At 42.6% G+C, this 20,070-nt stretch overlaps 2 protein-coding genes across 2 annotated transcripts; both read left to right on the top strand.

The window, feature by feature from the left end:
* Positions 1-6,342: 6,342 nt before the first annotated feature.
* Positions 6,343-7,032, top strand: LOC311236745 (parkin coregulated gene protein-like; the record flags this gene model as incomplete). The annotated part of the gene is made up of 1 exon (XM_084324494.1): positions 6,343-7,032. One exon carries the CDS (start codon positions 6,343-6,345, stop codon positions 7,030-7,032), a length of 690 nt encoding a protein of 229 aa, XP_084180620.1.
* An 11,488-nt stretch (positions 7,033-18,520) lies between these two features.
* LOC311237463 (parkin coregulated gene protein-like) lies at positions 18,521-19,210 on the top strand (the record flags this gene model as incomplete). The annotated part of the gene is made up of 1 exon (XM_084325355.1): positions 18,521-19,210. One exon carries the CDS (start codon positions 18,521-18,523, stop codon positions 19,208-19,210), a length of 690 nt encoding a protein of 229 aa, XP_084181481.1.
* Between the last annotated feature and the right edge of the window lie 860 nt (positions 19,211-20,070).

The following is a 20,070-nucleotide window of genomic DNA, read 5'->3' as shown; positions in this document are numbered from 1 at the left end:
CGTATCTATCCAGTCTAGACTTGGGAGATTTCACTTTGATTTCCGAGTCTCCCTCAAACCATCTCTTCAACCGCTGGTTGCCATACCGACTCTATGCAGAAGGCTACAGGGTCTAGCTGAGGAACGGACTGGAAGTACAGGAACTAAGATGAAGACCTTCCTACCTCGTCCCCCCCGCCGCAGAGGCTTCTTAGACACCTCTCTCTGTCCCAGGGAGGTGTAGCTGGATCTTAAGCACCTCTCTCAGCCTAAGTCAGCCACTGGGCCTAGGTCCTGTTCCCAGTTCTCCTTGGCTGGGGCGAGAGGAGTCCTGTTCTCAGTTCTCCTTGGCTGGGGCGAGAGGAGTCCTGTTCTCAGTTCTCCTGGGCTGGGGCGAGAGGAGTCCTGTTCCCAGTTCTCCTGGGCTGGGGCGAGAGGAGTCCTGTTCTCAGTTCTCCTGGGCTGGGGCGAGAGGAGTCCTGTTCCCAGTTCTCCTGGGCTGGGGCGAGAGGAGTCCTGTTCTCAGTTCTCCTGGGCTGGGGCGAGAGAGGAGTCCTGTTCCCAGTTCTCCTGGGCTGGGGCGAGAGGAGGAGTCCTGTTCTCAGTTCTCCTGGGCTGGGGCGAGAGGAGGAGTCCTGTTCTCAGTTCTCCTGGGCTGGGGCGAGAGGAGTCCTGTTCTCAGTTCTCCTGGGCTGGGGCGAGAGGAGTCCTGTTCCCAGTTCTCCTGGGCTGGGGCGAGAGGAGTCCTGTTCTCAGTTCTCCTGGGCTGGGGCGAGAGAGGAGTCCTGTTCCCAGTTCTCCTGGGCTGGGGCGAGAGGAGGAGTCCTGTTCTCAGTTCTCCTGGGCTGGGGCGAGAGGAGGAGTCCTGTTCTCAGTTCTCCTGGACTGGGGCGAGAGGAGTCCTGTTCTCAGTTCTCCTGGGCTGGGGCGAGAGGAACCATGGTCTTTGTGTGGGACAGGTCAGTCGGCGTACCAGATGTTTTTTTGAACCACCGCTGCCTGCGGTCTTTTCTGTTGACGGTCAGACTGGAGACCTGTGGTTCACCCCGTGAGAACGAGTGGGAGGATAGCGAGAGAGAGAGAGAGCACACGTGGAGACGGTCCGACAGACGGAACCGGAGAAAAACAAAGATGTGATGAAAGTAACTTGTGATGTGATTATTTAAAGGTGCTGTAAGTGGTATTTTTTTGTTTGTTAAAATAAGTGGTCTACATGTTAAAATAATAGCTCTGCATTCTGACAGCCATTCTGACCCCCCCCCCCCCCCACACACACACACACACACACACACAACATTAAGGGATAGTGCAATTCTATTTTATACCCCCCTGTTTTATTAATGTTATTTATGCCCCACCCCTGTTTTTATATTTAATACTGTGTTTAGGACTGTTTTTATTTTTTTACTAGCACCTAGGGTTGCATTTTTAAATTTCGTTGTAACAACTGTAACAATGACAATAAAGATCTATTCTATTCTATTCTGATATAGAGTGTCTGGTCAGTAACATGGGTCTCCCAGTCCCTCCACTCGGCACTAAACACAAAATACATTTTCTGGTACCCCTTCCCACTTTATCCAATCAGGAAAGAGAACTCCACAATCCCCTTGGGGAAATTAAACCTCTGCATTTAACCCATCCTAACTATCTAGGAGCAGTGGGCAGCAACACATAGTGCGACACCCGGGAACCAACTCCAGGTGTGATGCCAGTACCTCGGTCAAGAGACCAACTCCAGGTGTGATGCCAGTACCTCGGTCAAGAGACCGACTCCAGGTGTAATGCCAGTACCTCGGTCAAGAGACCAACTCCAGGTGTGATGCCAGTACCTCGGTCAAGAGACCAACTCCAGGTGTGATGCCAGTACCTCGGTCAAGGGCAACGGCAGGAAACCTAGTATAAAATGGTAAATGGTGCATTTTATATATCTCTTTTATCCAAAGCACTTTACAATTTATTCCTCACATTTGACCCATTCACTCGCATTCACACACCGATGGCAGAGGTGCCAACCTGCAGAAAAAATAAATAACGCACATCCTCCGTTTCTTGGTGCTGAGCCAAACTGTAAAAACAGTAATACATACTTCCGGTTTACGCTCAGATCGGATGGCGGCGTAGCTTTTCCAAGCTCTGCGACCACTTCACTTTTCTATTGATTACGACATTAATTTTACGACATACATTCACATGATACATCGTAGAGATGGCGGAACAAATATCGAACAAGATGGGGACATTAAATGAGGTGGAGGTTGAATGTATCAGGTCTTTATTCCGTGCTGAGCTCGATGCTAGCATGCTCCAGCTAACCAACAGACAGGACTCGCTCCAGGAGGATGTAGCTAGCGCGACCACACAGCTCTTATTATTTCAATTTATTGTCATTATTGTTATTATTATTACTACTGTACTGTGTTGTGTCTTGTTATGAAAAAAGAAAAGCAATAAAAAAAACAGTAATACATAAAACAAAGCTGGGCTCGCAACTCACTTGTTGTTCCAAGGTGTTTTAATTGACAAAAAGGCAGTAGATACGACGTTTCGACTGACCTTTCAGGGCTTCTTCAAGCATGAATACAACACAAAAATGACATATTTTTATACAGGAAGTGAAATATATTGAATATCAGCCCCACCTGGTGATCAGGGGCGGTCCCAAGACTTGCATGATTGATATATTTTATACATGATTAAGTAACCTTAGGCATACTGCATCTTATGTGACACTGTGAATACTGTGAATATATTTTTCAGCTAGTTAGATAGTAAATTATATTGACCTATTTGTTTACACTGCTTGTGTTGTTTTTACTACCTGTACCCCCCCCCCCTTCCCCCATGCTGCTATGATGCCTGAATTTCCCCAAGGGGATCAATAAAGGAATATCTTATCTTATCTTATCTTAACAATTTATCTTTTCATTTGACATTTTCTAGGAGATTTTTTAGAGAAATATCTATATTAAACACAGTATTATACATAATTTACAGATAGGCAGCAGTGTGTAAGGTACAAGTCCTAGCCACTGAAAACACAAACAAAAACTAAAACGAAAAAAAACAAAGTCTATTGACTGTCTCCCTCTATAAGTAAAATTTACAAATAAGGTCTAATGTCAAAGTCCTCATTGAGTCCTGTTGGTGCCATAGTTTTAAGATAATGGATCCACCATACTTCTCTCCTCAGTAGGAGATTATCTATATATCCCCCTCGTCTTGGAAGATGCACTTTCTCTATTCCAAGTTGGAATAGAGAAAGTGCATCTTCCAAGGTATCTTAGTGACGAGACATTGTGGTGTGCCTTTTTAAAATGTAAAGCTACTGGGCTTTTTTCATCCCCATTCCGTATCGTACTCCTGTGTTCAGCAATACGTGTTTTTAAAGCATGTGTTGTCTTACCGACATATGCCTTACCACATGGGCACTTAAGCATATAGATTACATTGGTAGTTGTACATGTTATTTTGCCTCTTATTTTTATCTCTTTCCCAGTTGATGGGTGATAGAAAACAGTGAATTTTTCTGTAAAGTGACATTGAGCACACAAACCACAACGTCGGTTTCCATCTGGCAGGTCATCTAAAAAAATTGTGTTTTTTTTAGGAGGCAGGTCTGACTTAACCACAATGTCTCTGATGTTATGTGCTCTCCTGTAGACTAGTCTAGGGGGGATCTGAAAAGATTTATCCAATGTTGGATCAGAACTGAGAAGATGCCAATGTTTTTTAATAGTTTGTTTAAAAAGGTTGCCTAGAGGCGAGTATTGTGTAACACACTGTATAGGTTGTACAGAGGTAGTTTTGTTTCTTGTAGATTGTAAAGAGGTGCCAACCTGCTCATCGGGAGCAATTAGGGGCTAAGTGTCTTGCTCAAAGACACTTCGACACGCTGCCCGGGAGGAACGGGAATCGAACTCAGAACCTCCGGATTACCAGACGACTGTTCTACCTCCTGAGCCACTGTCGCCCCAATGTCTTCTGGCGTGGGAGGAAACCTGAGTACCCGGCGGAAACCCACGCAAACACGGGGAGAACATGCAACCTCCACACAGAGTGGCCCCCTGCTGGGGTTTGAACCCAGGACCTTCTTGCTGTGAGGCAACAGGGGACATGTGTGACTTTTGGAACAGCAGGCTACGTCATCATGTGCTCTATCTATGCCCCTCATAGTCAGTCAGCACCAGATCATGGTCTTCAGTTTGAAACCAGCTGATCATGACATCAGCCGCCGCCGCCATGTGTTCGTCAGACCTTCTTGCTGAGTTTTAAATGCATACATATCGCATAGATAGAATTATTCTTACCATTCTTACCCATATAACTCTGTATGATAGCATGTACAATAGTGCTGTATATATACATTTATATACATGTATTTACAGCATATAATATATATCCATATCTGTCTGAATATACCTGCATAAAATCCTTCTATATGCCTACTTATACACCTGCATATAACCCATATAATTCTATATAGCATGTACAATAGTGCTGTATATAATGTACAGTATATATACATTTATATGTTTAGCACTATTACTCAGTAGTACTAATTTATATAATTAGCAGCCATTAAGTCGCTGTGTCGGGGCAGATAAGATGAGCATGCCCCCAGTGCACCGCCACTCCCTCTGAAAGCTGAAAACCTAACAGATAAGACTCCTCTGGAGGCTTGAATAGTTACTGGTTAACTACCTGTATGTAAATAAAAATGGTAAACTATGTGAACACGCAGCTGGTCACGAAAAGAACACAGTGTTCACAGGGGTCGCACAAGGTCCTTGAAGTGCTTAAAGTGCTTGATTTTTGACAAAAGAAAGTCGAGGCCTGGAATTCCTTGAAAACAGCCCATTTTTTAACAAGGCAAAAAGTCCTTGAAATTCAAATCACCTTTCGCATTGAACGTTTTGTTCATCCGTGATAAAATTGTTCAGAATCAAGAAATATAATATTTTAATCTAAAGGGTAACTAATTGTCGGAAATTGGTTTTAAGCCATAAATATTGGATTCGGTTTTTTTATATATATATAAACAGCATTTAAAAGTTAATTGTATCCTTTTTAAATGCCCTTTCAAAATGAAAAATAGTGATTGGAGAAGTACTTGAAAGTCCTTGAATTTAAGTGCTTTAATACTGTTGTGGAATTTAAGCAATTAGAGGCAAATGACTTTCAGGGAATACAGCTTTATTGAGATAACAAGAGTTGATAATTATAATAATAATAATAATAATAATAATAATAATAATAATAATAATAATAATAATAATAATAATAATAATAATAATAATAATAATAATAATAATAATAATAATAATAATAATAATAATAATAATAATAATAATAATAATAATAAACTGTATTTGTATAGCACCTTTCATACGAGAATTGCAGCCCAAAGTGCTTCACAGCAGTGATATAGACACAAAATAGACATAGGCATAAAATGAGCAGATAATTTATATTAAAACCTCCCAGAGGTTTTATATTAAAACCTCCCATTCAAATCTATAAAAGACTATTAGCAGGTTTCTGACTAAATAAAAGCAATGCATAAAGTGCAGACATAGAATGAGTATAAAAGTAGACAGAATAAGAGCAGTGTATTAAAAGGCTATGGTGAAGAGGGACACTTTTAACTTACTCTTGAAAATATTTAGAGATCTAGCCTCCTAATGTCCATAGGCAGGGTGTTCCATAGCTTTATCTAGCCTCCCTAATGTCCATAGGCAGGGTGTTCCATAGCTTTATCTAGCCTCCCTAATGTCCATAGGCAGGGTGTTCCATAGCTTTGGTGCATAATTCACAAAGGCTGCATCCCTGATTTTCTTTTGGCTGTGGTTGGGAACCGTCAATAAACCAGTAGTAGAATCTCCAGATAAAAACTGAATAACATGAATCTAGGGCTGTCCCCGACTAAGGATTTGTATAGTCGACTTGTAGTCACCAAAATTTGGCTATAGTCGACTTTCTTTTGTATCATTCCATTTGGGCTGTGGGGGTGCTTAAATGATTAAATAACTTTTTTTTTATTAACCTTAATTTAACCCAAATCAGACATTAAGCACCCCCCCCCACAGCCCAAATGGAATGATCCAAACAATTAAAATAAAAAATTATTAATTTTATAATAAAAAAACATCCTAGAACATTTGTGATGACATTTGTCACAGTATGATGTCATGTTGTGATGTCACAGTATGATGTCATGTCACAGTATGATGTCATAATAGAACATTCTAGAACATTTGTGTATATATAAACAATTCTCTCAGAAAATCTCATTGCAACGCTAACAAAAGGCAGCAAGCATATTTTTGCTGTAACGCAAAATTTGTGTTGTTATTATTCAACATGTCCAAGAACATGAACGAGTTAACAGCCAACGGTTTCAGCGTGAAGTCAACTATGAAGAACGCTGTGGTGGTGGGGCCTCCGAAGGCGGGAGCTTTCTGCGAGCGTCCGTCCAAACCCACGAAGTTCCGCATGTTCTACGAGCAAGGAGAACTCCCCATCGCCCTGGACACCAACGACAAGTACATGATGTGCATCAAATGGAAGATCGATATTGAAAAGCTGGACTACCAACACTTTCTGCCTCTGTTCTTCAATGGCCTGTGTGAGACGGTTCATCCCTACGAGTTCTTCTCCCGCCAGGGGATCCATGACATGCTGGATCACGGAGGCCACAAGATCCTGCCTGTCCTCCCACAGCTCATCATCCCCATCGAGAATGCCCTGAACACGAGGAACCAGCAGGTGATGTGCACCACACTGAAGATCCTACAGCACCTGGTGTTGTCAGGAGACATGATAGGAGTGAATCTGGTGCCATACTACAGACGGATCCTACCCATTTTCAACATCTTCAAGAACATGCACATCAACACTGGGGACGGCATTGTCTACAACCAGCAGAGGAGAGAGAATATGGGGGAACTGATCCAGGAGACCCTGGAGCTCTTTGAGCAGAAGGGAGGACAAGACGCCTTCATCAACATCAAGTACATGGTGCCCACCTACCAGTCTTGCATGACCAAATGAGCCTCCCTGCTCTACCCTACCAACCCCTCCTGCCTACCTTAACCCTACTGCCTGCCTTACCCAACCATACTTTTGCAAAAAAATATATATATTATAATTTTTTATTTTATTTTATTTAAAAAAAAAAAAAATTATCATTCTTTCCAAAAGCAAAGAGGCCTAGAAGCGTGGCTAACGCTAATGGCATGCATACCAGAGGCAAACTGCCTAAGAAAACAGGCACAGAGGCACTGAAAGAGGATTTCACCCATCTAATGAACACACTAGACTAGACAATATCAACATGTATCCATCAGTGGACCAATTGCATGCTTTCGCAGAGGACAAGAAGCCTCCCGTCGACATTAAGCACCCCCACAGCCCAAATGGAATGATAAAAAAAAGATATTACAAAAAAATATATATATATTATACTTTTAAAAAAAGAAAAAATGTCATAGTCGATCGGCTAATTTTGGCGACTACAAATCGACTATACAAATCCTTAGTCGGGGACAGCATTAATATATTGAAAGCTAACATTGGGGAGCTGCAGTTTATGAAACCTTTATGGCAACAAGTGTTGTAAATCTGACTAAATTAATTAATTCCACTAAGGAGATAACCTAGCTCTCTCATTATACAAAAGGCAATTAACTGTTTAAATTGGTAAGCTTAGTATTAAACAGGAGCTTTAGTGAAGGACTCGGTTGTGTATCTTTACAAGATACAGAATAATATCTAAATCTTATGATAAAATAACTTAGTATAAATGGTTTAAAATGGATTAAAACGGATCTCTTACCTGTTCGAATCCAGCTCCCAGCTCCGGCGTTGTCACCAGCTTGGCTGGCCGTTCACACTAATACAATTGGCAGTATTAGAGGGTGGGAAAGCTGGCGGGGTGGGTCCGGGTCGTTGTAAACAACGACTCCTACAGTTCGGTCGGGGCGCCTGCTCAGCGCGGATAGGATCTAAGGGGGGTAGTGTGATCCTTCCACACGTTACACCCTCTCAGTGAGAGTCCGCGCTGCCAGGTGAAAAGAAGCGGTTGATTGGCTGGACGTGTGTCGGAGGAAGCATGTGATAGCCTCCACTCTCCCAGACCGACTATGGGGGGTAAGTGCGCAGCGACCAGGAAGGGGATTGGGAATTGGCATAACGACTAACATTGGGATGGGAGAAAATCGGAGGAAAAAGGAGGGGGAAAAAGATCAATAATTTTTTTTTAAACGGATCTCTTACAATGTGAAATAAAGTTTCAGACTGCCTCTTTAAAAAACTTCAAAATGGCCGCCGATAACTATGATTTGTGAGTTTTATAATCCCTCTCAGCAGGCAAAGGAGAGAGACAATAGAACGGACAGAGACGAACACATCTTCCACCGTCATCAGAGAGAACTTGTGATTGACTACATAGACATGATTAAACCGATTAATCAGAAGCGTTATATTCTCGTCGTAGTGTGCCGTTTTTCAAGGTGGATAGAGGCATGCGCCACCAAACACAAGGATGCGGCATCGGTAGCCAAGTTCTTATGCCAAGACGTAATCTCGAGGTTCAGAATTCCTGATAAAGTCCAGTCCGATAATGGAAACGAATTTGTGGACAAAACTGTATGTTTAATACTCCAGCAACTAGGAGTGAAACAGAGATTTGGATCTATCATCCCCAAAGTCAAGGGATGGTGGAACGCATGAACGGAGTGCTAAAAAACAAATTGGTTAAAATCTGTCAGCACACTGGTCTAAACTGGTTGAGTGCCCTGCCGTTAGCGTTGATGGCATGCCGTTCAAGTGAAATTCATGGCCTGCGTTTGACTCCGCATGAAATGATGCTCGGCCGATGTATGGTTGTGCCGGGCTTGCGCGCAACAGGCAAAGGTCCGAGTTTGGACATCCTGGAACATGACATGCGAGAGTACGTGAAATATATGACAAAACTGCACAGGGAGGTGCATAGTTATGTTTCCAGTAGACCGGAAACAGAGGAGGAGGAGGATAGGCAAAATGCACCTCAGATCCTACCCGGCGATTACGTGTATGTTAAAGTATTTAGACGTAAATGGTACTGAGCGCAGCGAGAAGGACCATACAAGGTTGTACGAGCCACGGAAAAGGCTCTGCAGGTCAAAGGATCACCGATGTGGTTCCATCTCTCGCATTGTGTAAAAGCCCTACCAGAAGGGCAGGAATCTGAACCCCTGTTCCTGGACCAAAGAGGCGAAGCCTTTGGTCAGGAACTGGATGAGACCCTGCTCCACAACGAAGGAGACGACAAAGGGTTTTTGCAGGAGCCAGACAGAGGGGAACAGAAGTTCACCTCTGTGGATTTAAGGGCAGCACCAATGCTGGACCCGACAGCACCTATGCTGGACCCGATGGAGGAGGAGGCGCTTAGTGCAGAGCCAACCGGAGACTCCCTGATCAGGGAGCCACGGCCACAACGAATTAGTATCAGACCTCAGAGGTTTTTAGAGGGTTAATTGCTCTCATTAGGAGAATCTAACCAAAATGACTTGGATGCTCTCTCTCTCTCTCTCCCTCTTTCTCGTAGTATGTGTAACAATCTTTTGGTTTCAGAACGGAGTATAGGTGGAAACAAGAACACAAAATAGGCCCACATATTTGATTTAAAAACCACGATAAACTAAAAGAAAGGGTCTTCCTAGTAAGAATCAGGAAGGTCCTAATAATTGAATTGTCTTTTCATACTGATGGTTTATAAAGTGGGAAATGCTGGAAGAATGTTAAGGGAGGGGGGAGTGAAAGAAATGTACATAGAAATGGTTGTGAGGTGTGTACATAGAAGTGTTTTTTTTTTTTTTTAAGTTGAATACGAGTAAAATGTGTTTTTAGTTTTTGTATTTTATACAGGTAGTAGTAACAGTGTGATTAATTTAGAGTTTTACTGATTGTGAGAATTTTATTCTCAAAGGGTTGATTATCGTAAATCTGACTAAATTAATTAATTCCACTAAGGAGATAACCTAGCTCTCTCATTATACAAAAGGCAATTAACTGTTTAAATTGGTAAGCTTAGTATTAAACAGGAGCTTTAGTGATATTGGTTAATATTACACACTGAATTAATCAAATAAGTCATTTCCAGGTTAAAAGTAATTCAAATAAACTAATCCACAAACAAAGAGCTCTTTAAAACTAGGAATGTTGTTACGGCGGTCAGGTGGCGTAGCGGAGATTGTGTTCGTCACCAACAACGGAGACGCTGGATTCGCCTGTTCGAATCCAGCTCACAGCTCCGGCGTTGTCACCAGCTTGGCTGGCCATTCACACTAATACAATTGGCTGTATTAGAGGGTGGGAAAGCTGGAGGGGTGGGTCCGGGTCGTTGTAAACAGCGACTCCTACAGTTCGGTCGGGGCGCCTGCTCAGCGCGGATAGGATCTAAGGGGGGTAGTGTGATCCTTCCACACGTTACACCCTCTCAGTGAGAGTCCGCGCTGCCAGGTGAAAAGAAGCGGTTGATTGGCTACACGTGTGTCGGAGGAAGCACGTGATAGCCTCCACTCTCCCAGACCGACTGTGGGGGGTAAGTGCGCAGCGACCAGGAAGGGGATTGGGAATTGGCATAACAACTAACATTGGGATGGGAGAAAATCGGAGGAAAAAAGAGGGGGGAAAAGATCAATAAAAAAAAATATATAGGAATGTTGTGTTGGAGAGCCAGGTCAAAGCGTTTACCAAATGGTCAAGCCAGTCCTAGGGGGGAGGCTGGGAACACCACGGGGGGTCACAAAGATAGCATTTTATTGTGAGTGAACTCAACAGGATCCTGCCAGGTGACAGTAGGTTGTTTATTTCTATAGAAAACCCGCCAGGGATCAAAGGGAAAAACGCTCTAAGGTACTATTTTATTTTGAGACAGGACAGAACAAAAGTCTTGTGTACATATGCAGTCCTAGAGTCAAAGGGACGTGTTGAAACCATAACAGCTGAAGGTGACCCCCAGCGCTCCACATTGCTTTCAGTTTAGCTGGTCGTCCGTACTAATACACATTGGCCGTATTAGGGGGTGGGAAACTGATGGGTGGGGATCGGGCATTGTGGACAGCGACTCCTACAGGTCGGTTGGTGCGCCTGCGCAGTAGAATCAGGAAGTATCAGGGGCAGCGTGAGCCTCCCACGCGTTACTCCTCGCCACTGAGAGATCGAGCTGCGCAGGTGAAAAGATGCGACTGCTGTTACCTCAAGTACCGGAGGGGACTTGTGCTATGTATGACTTAGTCCACATTGCAGCCGGCTTGTGGGAGGCAAGAAACAGCGTTCGTGACAGGGGAGGGTTGAATTGGATGATACGAAATTCGGATGGGAGAAAATATAGAAAAATGGGAGAAAATGTGGATAAAAAAAAAAACAGCTGAAGGTGACCCGAGGCTACTTGAAAAAACAGAACTGTGTAGATTTAGACCAGGGGTGGCCAACCTGTTTTGAACCAAGATCTACTTTTTAATTTACCACCTAGCCGAGAGCTACCAGCCAAAATTGTATATTGTAAGCCGTCATTTGAGGCTTTATAAAAGCAGCATAATGAACACAAATCTGTCAGTGCCGAGTCCGACCTCATCTTAAATAACAAACAGCATTGCTTGTTGTAGTTAACAAAGAGAGGCAGAGTTGATTTAGCAAAAAAAATAAATTATATAATCAAATTTTATTAATCAAGATCTACTTGAAATCAGCCCGCGATCTACCTGTCGATCGCGATCGACTGGTTGGGCACCACTGATTTAGACTATAGAAACTAGAGGGGGTCAGAAGGTGTCATTCAGCTACTAAAAGCAGCCACGAAACCCCCTTTGTCAGCAGCTGTAATTTACACATAGTGGCCTGTGGCTCCCTTCAGCACCTGGCTCAACAATAATATTTGAGGAAATTAGCACACGCCCAGGAAATTTAGAGATCCAAACTAGGAAATCAAATAAAGGTATAAAGTAGAATTAAAGTGCACCCGACTACAATGGCATAATTTAGCAAACTACTAGACAAACAAAGGAGTCCAAACCGGTGGATTTCTAGGATACTGGAAACATAGTTTAGAGAAAAACATAGATAAACTATTTGAAATTATTATGTTACTTAAGAACTGTGTGATAATTATCTGCTAATACTAGGTGATGTCCTAAGAGAAAGTCCAGTTTGAAATAATGGTTGCAAAATATCAAATTGTAATATCTCAGCTATAGTTTCACTATAAATTACACAAGAAGGACTCGGTTGTGTATCTTTACAAGATACAGAATAATATCTAAATCATGATAAAATAACTTAGTATAAATGGTTTAAAATGGATTAAAACGGATCTCTTACCGCCTGTTCGAATCCAGCTCCCAGCTCCGGCGTTGTCACCAGCTTTGCTGGCCGTTCACACTAATACAATTGGCAGTATTAGAGGGTGGGAAAGCTGGCGGGGTGGGTCCGGGTCGTTGTAAACAACGACTCCTACAGTTCGGTCGGGGCGCCTGCTCAGCGCGGATAGGATCTAAGGGGGGTAGTGTGATCCTTCCACACGTTACACCCTCTCAGTGAGAGTCCGCGCTGCCAGGTGAAAAGAAGCGGTGGATTGGCTGGACGTGTGTCGGAGGAAGCATGTGATAGCCTCCACTCTCCCAGACCGACTATGGGGGGTAAGTGCGCAGCGACCAGGAAGGGGATTGGGAATTGGCATAACGACTAACATTGGGATGGGAGAAAATCGGAGGAAAAAGGAGGGGGAAAAAGATCAATAATTTTTTTTTAAACGGATCTCTTACAATGTGAAATAAAGTTTCAGACTGCCTCTTTAAAAAACTTCAAAATGGCCACCGATAACTATGATTTGTGAGTTTTATAATCCCTCTCAGCAGGCAAAGGAGAGAGACAATAGAACGGACAGAGACGAACACATCTTCCACCGTCATCAGAGAGAACTTGTGATTGACTACATAGACATGATTAAACCGATTAATCAGAAGCGTTTTATTCTCGTCGTAGTGTGCCGTTTTTCAAGGTGGATAGAGGCATGCGCCACCAAACACAAGGATGCGGCATCGGTAGCCAAGTTCTTATGCCAAGACGTAATCTCGAGGTTCGGAATTCCTGATAAAGTCCAGTCCGATAATGGAAACGAATTTGTGGACAAAACTGTATGTTTAATACTCCAGCAACTAGGAGTGAAACAGAGATTTGGATCTATCATCCCCAAAGTCAAGGGATGGTGGAACGCATGAACGGAGTGCTAAAAAACAAATTGGTTAAAATCTGTCAGCACACTGGTCTAAACTGGTTGAGTGCCCTGCCGTTAGCGTTGATGGCATGCCGTTCAAGTGAAATTCATGGCCTGCGTTTGACTCCGCATGAAATGATGCTCGGCCGATGTATGGTTGTGCCGGGCTTGCGCGCAACAGGCAAAGGTCCGAGTTTGGACATCCTGGAACATGACATGCGAGAGTACGTGAAATATATGACAAAACTGCACAGGGAGGTGCATAGTTATGTTTCCAGTAGACAGGAAACAGAGGAGGAGGAGGATAGGCAAAATGCACCTCAGATCCTACCCGGCGATTACGTGTATGTTAAAGTATTTAGACGTAAATGGTACTGAGCGCAGCGAGAAGGACCATACAAGGTTGTACGAGCCACGGAAAAGGCTCTGCAGGTCAAAGGATCACCGATGTGGTTCCATCTCTCGCATTGTGTAAAAGCCCTACCAGAAGGGCAGGAATCTGAACCCCTGTTCCTGGACCAAAGAGGCGAAGCCTTTGGTCAGGAACAGGATGAGACCCTGCTCCACAACGAAGGAGACGACAAAGGGTTTTTGCAGGAGCCAGACAGAGGGGAACAGAAGTTCACCTCTGTGGATTTAAGGGCAGCACCAATGCTGGACCCGACAGCACCTATGCTGGACCCGATGGAGGAGGAGGCGCTTAGTGCAGAGCCAACCGGAGACTCCCTGATCAGGGAGCCACGGCCACAACGAATTAGGATCAGACCTCAGAGGTTTTTAGAGGGTTAATTGCTCTCATTAGGAGAATCTAACCAAAATGACTTGGATGCTCTCTCTCTCTCTCCCTCTCTTTCTCGTAGTATGTGTAACAATCTTTTGGTTTCAGAACGGAGTATAGGTGGAAACAAGAACACAAAATAGGCCCACATATTTGATTTAAAAACCACGATAAACTAAAAGAAAGGGTCTTCCTAGTAAGAATCAGGAAGGTCCTAATAATTGAATTGTCTTTTAATACTGATGGTTTATAAAGTGGGAAATGCTGGAAGAATGTTAAGGGAGGGGGGAGTGAAAGAAATGTACATAGAAATGGTTGTGAGGTGTGTACATAGAAGTGTTTTTTTTATTTTTTAAGTTGAATACGAGTAAAATGTGTTTTTAGTTTTTGTATTTTATACAGGTAGTAGTAACAGTGTGATTAATTTAGAGTTTTACTGATTGTGAGAATTTTATTCTCAAAGGGTCGATTATCGTAAATCTGACTAAATTAATTAATTCCACTAAGGAGATAACCTAGCTCTCTCATTATACAAAAGGCAATTAACTGTTTAAATTGGTAAGCTTAGTATTAAACAGGAGCTTTAGTGATATTGGTTAATATTACACACTGAATTAATCAAATAAGTCATTTCCAGGTTAAAAGTAATTCAAATAAACTAATCCACAAACAAAGAACTCTTTAAAACTAGGAATGTTGTTACGGCGGTCAGGTGGCGTAGCGGAGATTGTGTTCGTCACCAACAACGGAGACGCTGGATTCCAGCTCACAGCTCCGGCGTTGTCACCAGCTTGGCTGGCCATTCACACTAATACAATTGGCTGTATTAGAGGGTGGGAAAGCTGGAGGGGTGGGTCCGGGTCGTTGTAAACAGCGACTCCTACAGTTCGGTCGGGGCGCCTGCTCAGCGCGGATAGGATCTAAGGGGGGTAGTGTGATCCTTCCACACGTTACACCCTCTCAGTGAGAGTCCGCGCTGCCAGGTGAAAAGAAGCGGTTGATTGGCTAGACGTGTGTCGGAGGAAGCACGTGATAGCCTCCACTCTCCCAGACCGACTGTGGGGGGTAAGTGCGCAGCGACCAGGAAGGGGATTGGGAATTGGCATAACAACTAACATTGGGATGGGAGAAAATCGGAGGAAAAAGGAGGGGGGAAAAATACCAATAAAAAAAAATATATAGGAATGTTGTGTTGGAGAGCCAGGTCAAAGCGTTTACCAAATGGTCAAGCCAGTCCTAGGGGGGAGGCTGGGAACACCATGGGGGGTCACAAAGATAGCATTTTATTGTGAGTGAACTCAACAGGATCCTGCCAGGTGACAGTAGGTTGTTTATTTCTATAGAAAACCCGCCAGGGATCAAAGGGAAAAACGCTCTAAGGTACTATTTTATCTTGAGACAGGACAGAACAAAAGTCTTGTGTGCATATGCATATTAAGTGGCTGGGAGCAGTCCTAGGCTGAGGTTACACCTTTCGTATCATCTTCGTATTGTTTTCTTATACGCATCGCCGCGTATCGCCGCGACGTCATGCGCCTCGAGTCACACTTTCGTTTTTTTTTCGTTTTTGTCAGCCAAGCACACTGATGTAGTACACTGCCAAAGCAGTAGGTGGCAGTAGGTGGCAAACATGAATGCAATTTCAACCAATCAGAACGAATGTGCCAATACACTTCCTGGTGGAAGCTCCAGCAAAGATGTCAATAAGGCAGGCGCCTATGCCGCGCCACCATCTTTTAATAATAATAACCATAATTTGTCAGCAAAGCCTAATAAAAGTGCAATAAACAAAACGGATACATTCACTGTGTGTTCTGCCTGTCATTTGTTGATGAAACAAAACTAACATCAACACAAGTGACCACCAAGAGCGGATAGTTTAGTGTAAAAAACGCTCGGTAGCATTGTTAGCTGCATGCTAACGTCAATGGAGTATGCCATTATAACAATATAGCATTGTGGCTAGAAGCTAACGTTAGCTCACGCTACTTAGCCAGCATCAAAACTGATGATATCGCGAGCTATCAGTAGTTAGATAACATTAGAGACAACGCTGTGTGTATTAAACAAAGGTGAATAGATGACTGGGCCATTTTGTTTAATGCTTGTTAAGTTGAAAGAGGAACTCTGAGCTAACAGGGTCTGAATCCTGATAGCTCACGTTAGCCAGCTCATGCAATCGGTAATGCTAGCAGAATGAATGGATGTAAACTTTATTTAACATATTGCATATGGGTACAATACAATACGGCTCAATACAAACAATTGTTAAGGGAATGCAGACTGTTGTAGCTTGGACTGGGGTCCTTATAACAATAACTTGACAACACATGGTAGCTGAAGCTATTGGGACACGGAGCTCTGTCCCAAACACACACACTGTTGTCACCGGAAGGGCACGCAGATGGTATCTACTGCGCATGGGCGTTTTCGCAACAACGGCTAGCGTGCTGACTACACGCTGTTGTCGACTCGTTTTTTTTGCGTATCTCCAAACGCAAACACAATTTTGCGTTTCAGCCGTATCCACAAAAAAACGCCAAAAAACGCGTTTCTGTGTAGATAGGACATGATACGTCGTCAAAAACGTATAAAAAAACGCCAGGAATACACTAGTCTAACCTCAGCCCTAGAGTCAATGGGACGTGTTGGAACCATAACAGCTGAAGGCGACCCGAGGCTACTTGAAAAAACAACTGTAGATTTAGACCAGGGGTGGCCAACCTTTTTTGAACCAAGATCTACTTTTTAATTTACCACCTAGCCGAGAGCTACCAGCCAAAATTGTATATTGTAAGCCGTCATTTGAGGCTTTATAAAAGCAGCATAATAAACACAAATCTGTCAGTGCCGAGTCCGACCTCATCTTAAATAACAAACAGCATTGCTTGTTGTAGTTAACAAAGAGAGGCAGAGTTGATTTAGCAAAAAAATAAAACGTTTTTTTTTTTGTTTTTTTTTATATAATCAAATTTTATTAATCGAGATCTACCTGTCGATCGCGATCGACTGGTTGGGCACCACTGATTTAGACTATAGAAACTAGAGGGGTCAGAAGGTGTCATACAGCTACTAAAAGCAGCCACGAAACCCCCTTTGTCAGCAGCTGTAATTTACATATAGTGGCCTGTGGCTCCCTTCAGCACCAGCTCAACAATACTATTTGAGGAAATTAGCACACGCCCAGGAAATTTATGTTACTTACGAACTGTGTGATAATTATCTGCTAATACTAGGTTATGTCCTAAGAGAAAGTCCAGTTTGAAATAATGGTTGCAAAATGTCAAATTGTAATATCTCAGCTATAGTTTCACTATAAATTACACAAGAAGGACTCGGTTATGTATCTTTACAAGATACAGAATAATATCTAAATCTTATGATAAAATAACTTAGTAAAAATGGATTAAAACGGATCTCTTACAATGTGAAATAAAGTTTCAGACTGCCTCTTTAAAAAACTTCAAAATGGCCGCCGATAACTATGATTGGGGGAACTGATCGACGTCATGGCTGTGACGTCGGTTAAGGGGTGTGTCTTTGTGAGTTTTATAATCCCTCTCAGCAGGCAAAGGAGAGAGACGAACACATCTTCCACCGTCATCAGAGAGAACCAGCCCGGCTTCCTGCTCAAGAATATTATTGAATTTAGATAGAATAATTCGATCACTTGTATTTAGTAGAAGCCTATGGAAGTACCTTGTTTTTAGCGGACTTTAATAGGTTTCAACTTTAGAATAGTGTGTGCTTTTTGAGTGCAATAAAACACCTATTTTAGGCCTTGCACCCTGTTCACTTTGTTTGGCTGGAATTCATTCATTCTCCGTCGGCGCCGTACCTCTGAAACGGGCGACCAGTAGCCTTGATAGATTTAGAAGCAACGCAGAGTAGCCCACAGCTAACATCACCACGATCCAGGCTTTTTGAGACCGTTTACGTTACAAGCTAAATTATATCAATCATGTGAATGCGGCTGTCCCCGAACCTTCGTTTATAATTTAAAAAAATTCTAAATATATATTGTCTTATAAATATCCTCAAACTGAATCCTCAATTTGAATAAAGTGATTAATCTCATTAAATTAGTCTTTTTTTTATTTATTAAATCAACTTTTCAATCAACTTTTGAATATAACTCATCACTTTTTAATACTATAATATTAGTGTAGCCTCTTTATCTGCAACTGTGAAGAAAAACCCCATTGGTTTAAACAGAATGAACATAAAAAAGAATATATTAAAAAGAAATCAATACAAAAAAATTTCATGATGTCATAATGATGTCATAATAGAATGCTATAACGGAATGTCATGATGTCATAATGATGTCATAATAGAATGCTATGATGTCATGTTGTGATGTCACAGTATGATGTCATAATAGAACATTCTAGAACATTTGTGTATATATAAACAATTCTCTCAGAAAATCTCATTGCAACGCTAACAAAAGGCAGCAAGCATATTTTCGCTGTAACGCAAAATTTGTCTTGTTATTATTTGACATGTCCAAGAACATGACGGAGTTAACAGCCAACGGTTTCAGCGTGAAGTCAACTATGAAGAACGCCGTGGTGGTGGGGCCTCCGAAGGCGGGAGCTTTCTGCGAGCGAGAGTCCAAACCCACGAAGTTCCGCATGTTCTACGAGCAAGGAGAACTCCCCATCGCCCTGGACACCAACGACAAGTGCATGATGTGCATCAAATGGAAGATCGATATTGAAAAGCTGGACTTCCAACACTTTCTGCCTCTGTTCTTCAATGGCCTGTGTGAGACGGTTCATCCCTACGAGTTCTTCTCCCGCCAGGGGATCCATGACATGCTGGATCACGGAGGCCACAAGATCCTGCCTGTCCTCCCACAGCTCATCATCCCCATCGAGAATGCCCTGAACACGAGGAACCAGCAGGTGATGTGCACCACGCTGAAGATCCTACAGCACCTGGTGTTGTCAGGAGACATGATAGGAGTGAATCTGGTGCCATACTACAGACGGATCCTACCCATTTTCAACATCTTCAAGAACATGCACATCAACACTGGGGACGGCATTGTCTACAACCAGCAGAGGAGAGAGAATATGGGGGAACTGATCCAGGAGACCCTGGAGCTGTTTGAGCAGAAGGGAGGACAAGACGCCTTCATCAACATCAAGTACATGGTGCCCACCTACCAGTCTTGCATGACCAAATGAGCCTCTCTCCACTCCCCCATCTGTATACCTCCCTGCTCTACCCTACCAACCCCTCCTGCCTACCTTAACCCTACTGCCTTACCCAACCATACTTTTGCAAAAAAATATATATATTATAATTTTTTAATTTTTTAATTTTTTAAACCTTTATTTTTTTTGTATCATTCTTTCCAAAAGCAAAGCGGCCTAGAAGCGTGGCTAACGCTAATGGCATGCATACCAGAGGCAAACTGCCTAAGAAGACAGGCACAGAGGCACTGAAAGAGGATTTCACCCATCTAATGAACACACTAGACTAGACAAATATCAACATGTATCCATCAGTGGACCAATTGCATGCTTTCGCAGAGGACAAGAAGCCTTCCGTCGACTCCTTCAGACATTAAGCACCCCCACAGCCCAAATGGAATGATAAAAAAATATATACAAAAATATATATAATTATATATATTATACCTTTTTTTTTTAAATTTTTTTCATAGTCGATCGGCTAATTTTGGCGACTACAAATCGACTATACAAATCCTTAGTCGGGGACAGCCCTAATATATATATTGAAAGCTAACATTGGGGAGCTGTTTATGAAACCTTTATGGCAACAAGCTAAATTATATCAATCATGTGAATGCGGCTGTCCCTGAACCTTCGTTTATAATTAAAAAAAATTCTAAATATATATTTTCTTATTATAAATATCCTCAAACTGAATCCTCAATTTGAATAAAGTGATTAATCTCATTAAATATTGAAAGCTAACATTGGGGAGCTGCAGTTTATGAAACCTTTATGGCAACAAGCTAAATTATATCAATCATGTGAATGCGGCTGTCCCCGAACCTTCGTTTATAATTTAAAAAAAT

The sequence above is a fragment of the Notolepis coatsorum genome, assembly GCF_963971535.1.
Source record: "Notolepis coatsorum genome assembly, chromosome: 11".
Classification (NCBI taxonomy): domain Eukaryota; kingdom Metazoa; phylum Chordata; class Actinopteri; order Aulopiformes; family Paralepididae; genus Notolepis; species Notolepis coatsorum.
Note: the sequence above shows the minus strand (reverse complement) of the source record. Positions and strands in the feature narration are given on the sequence as shown.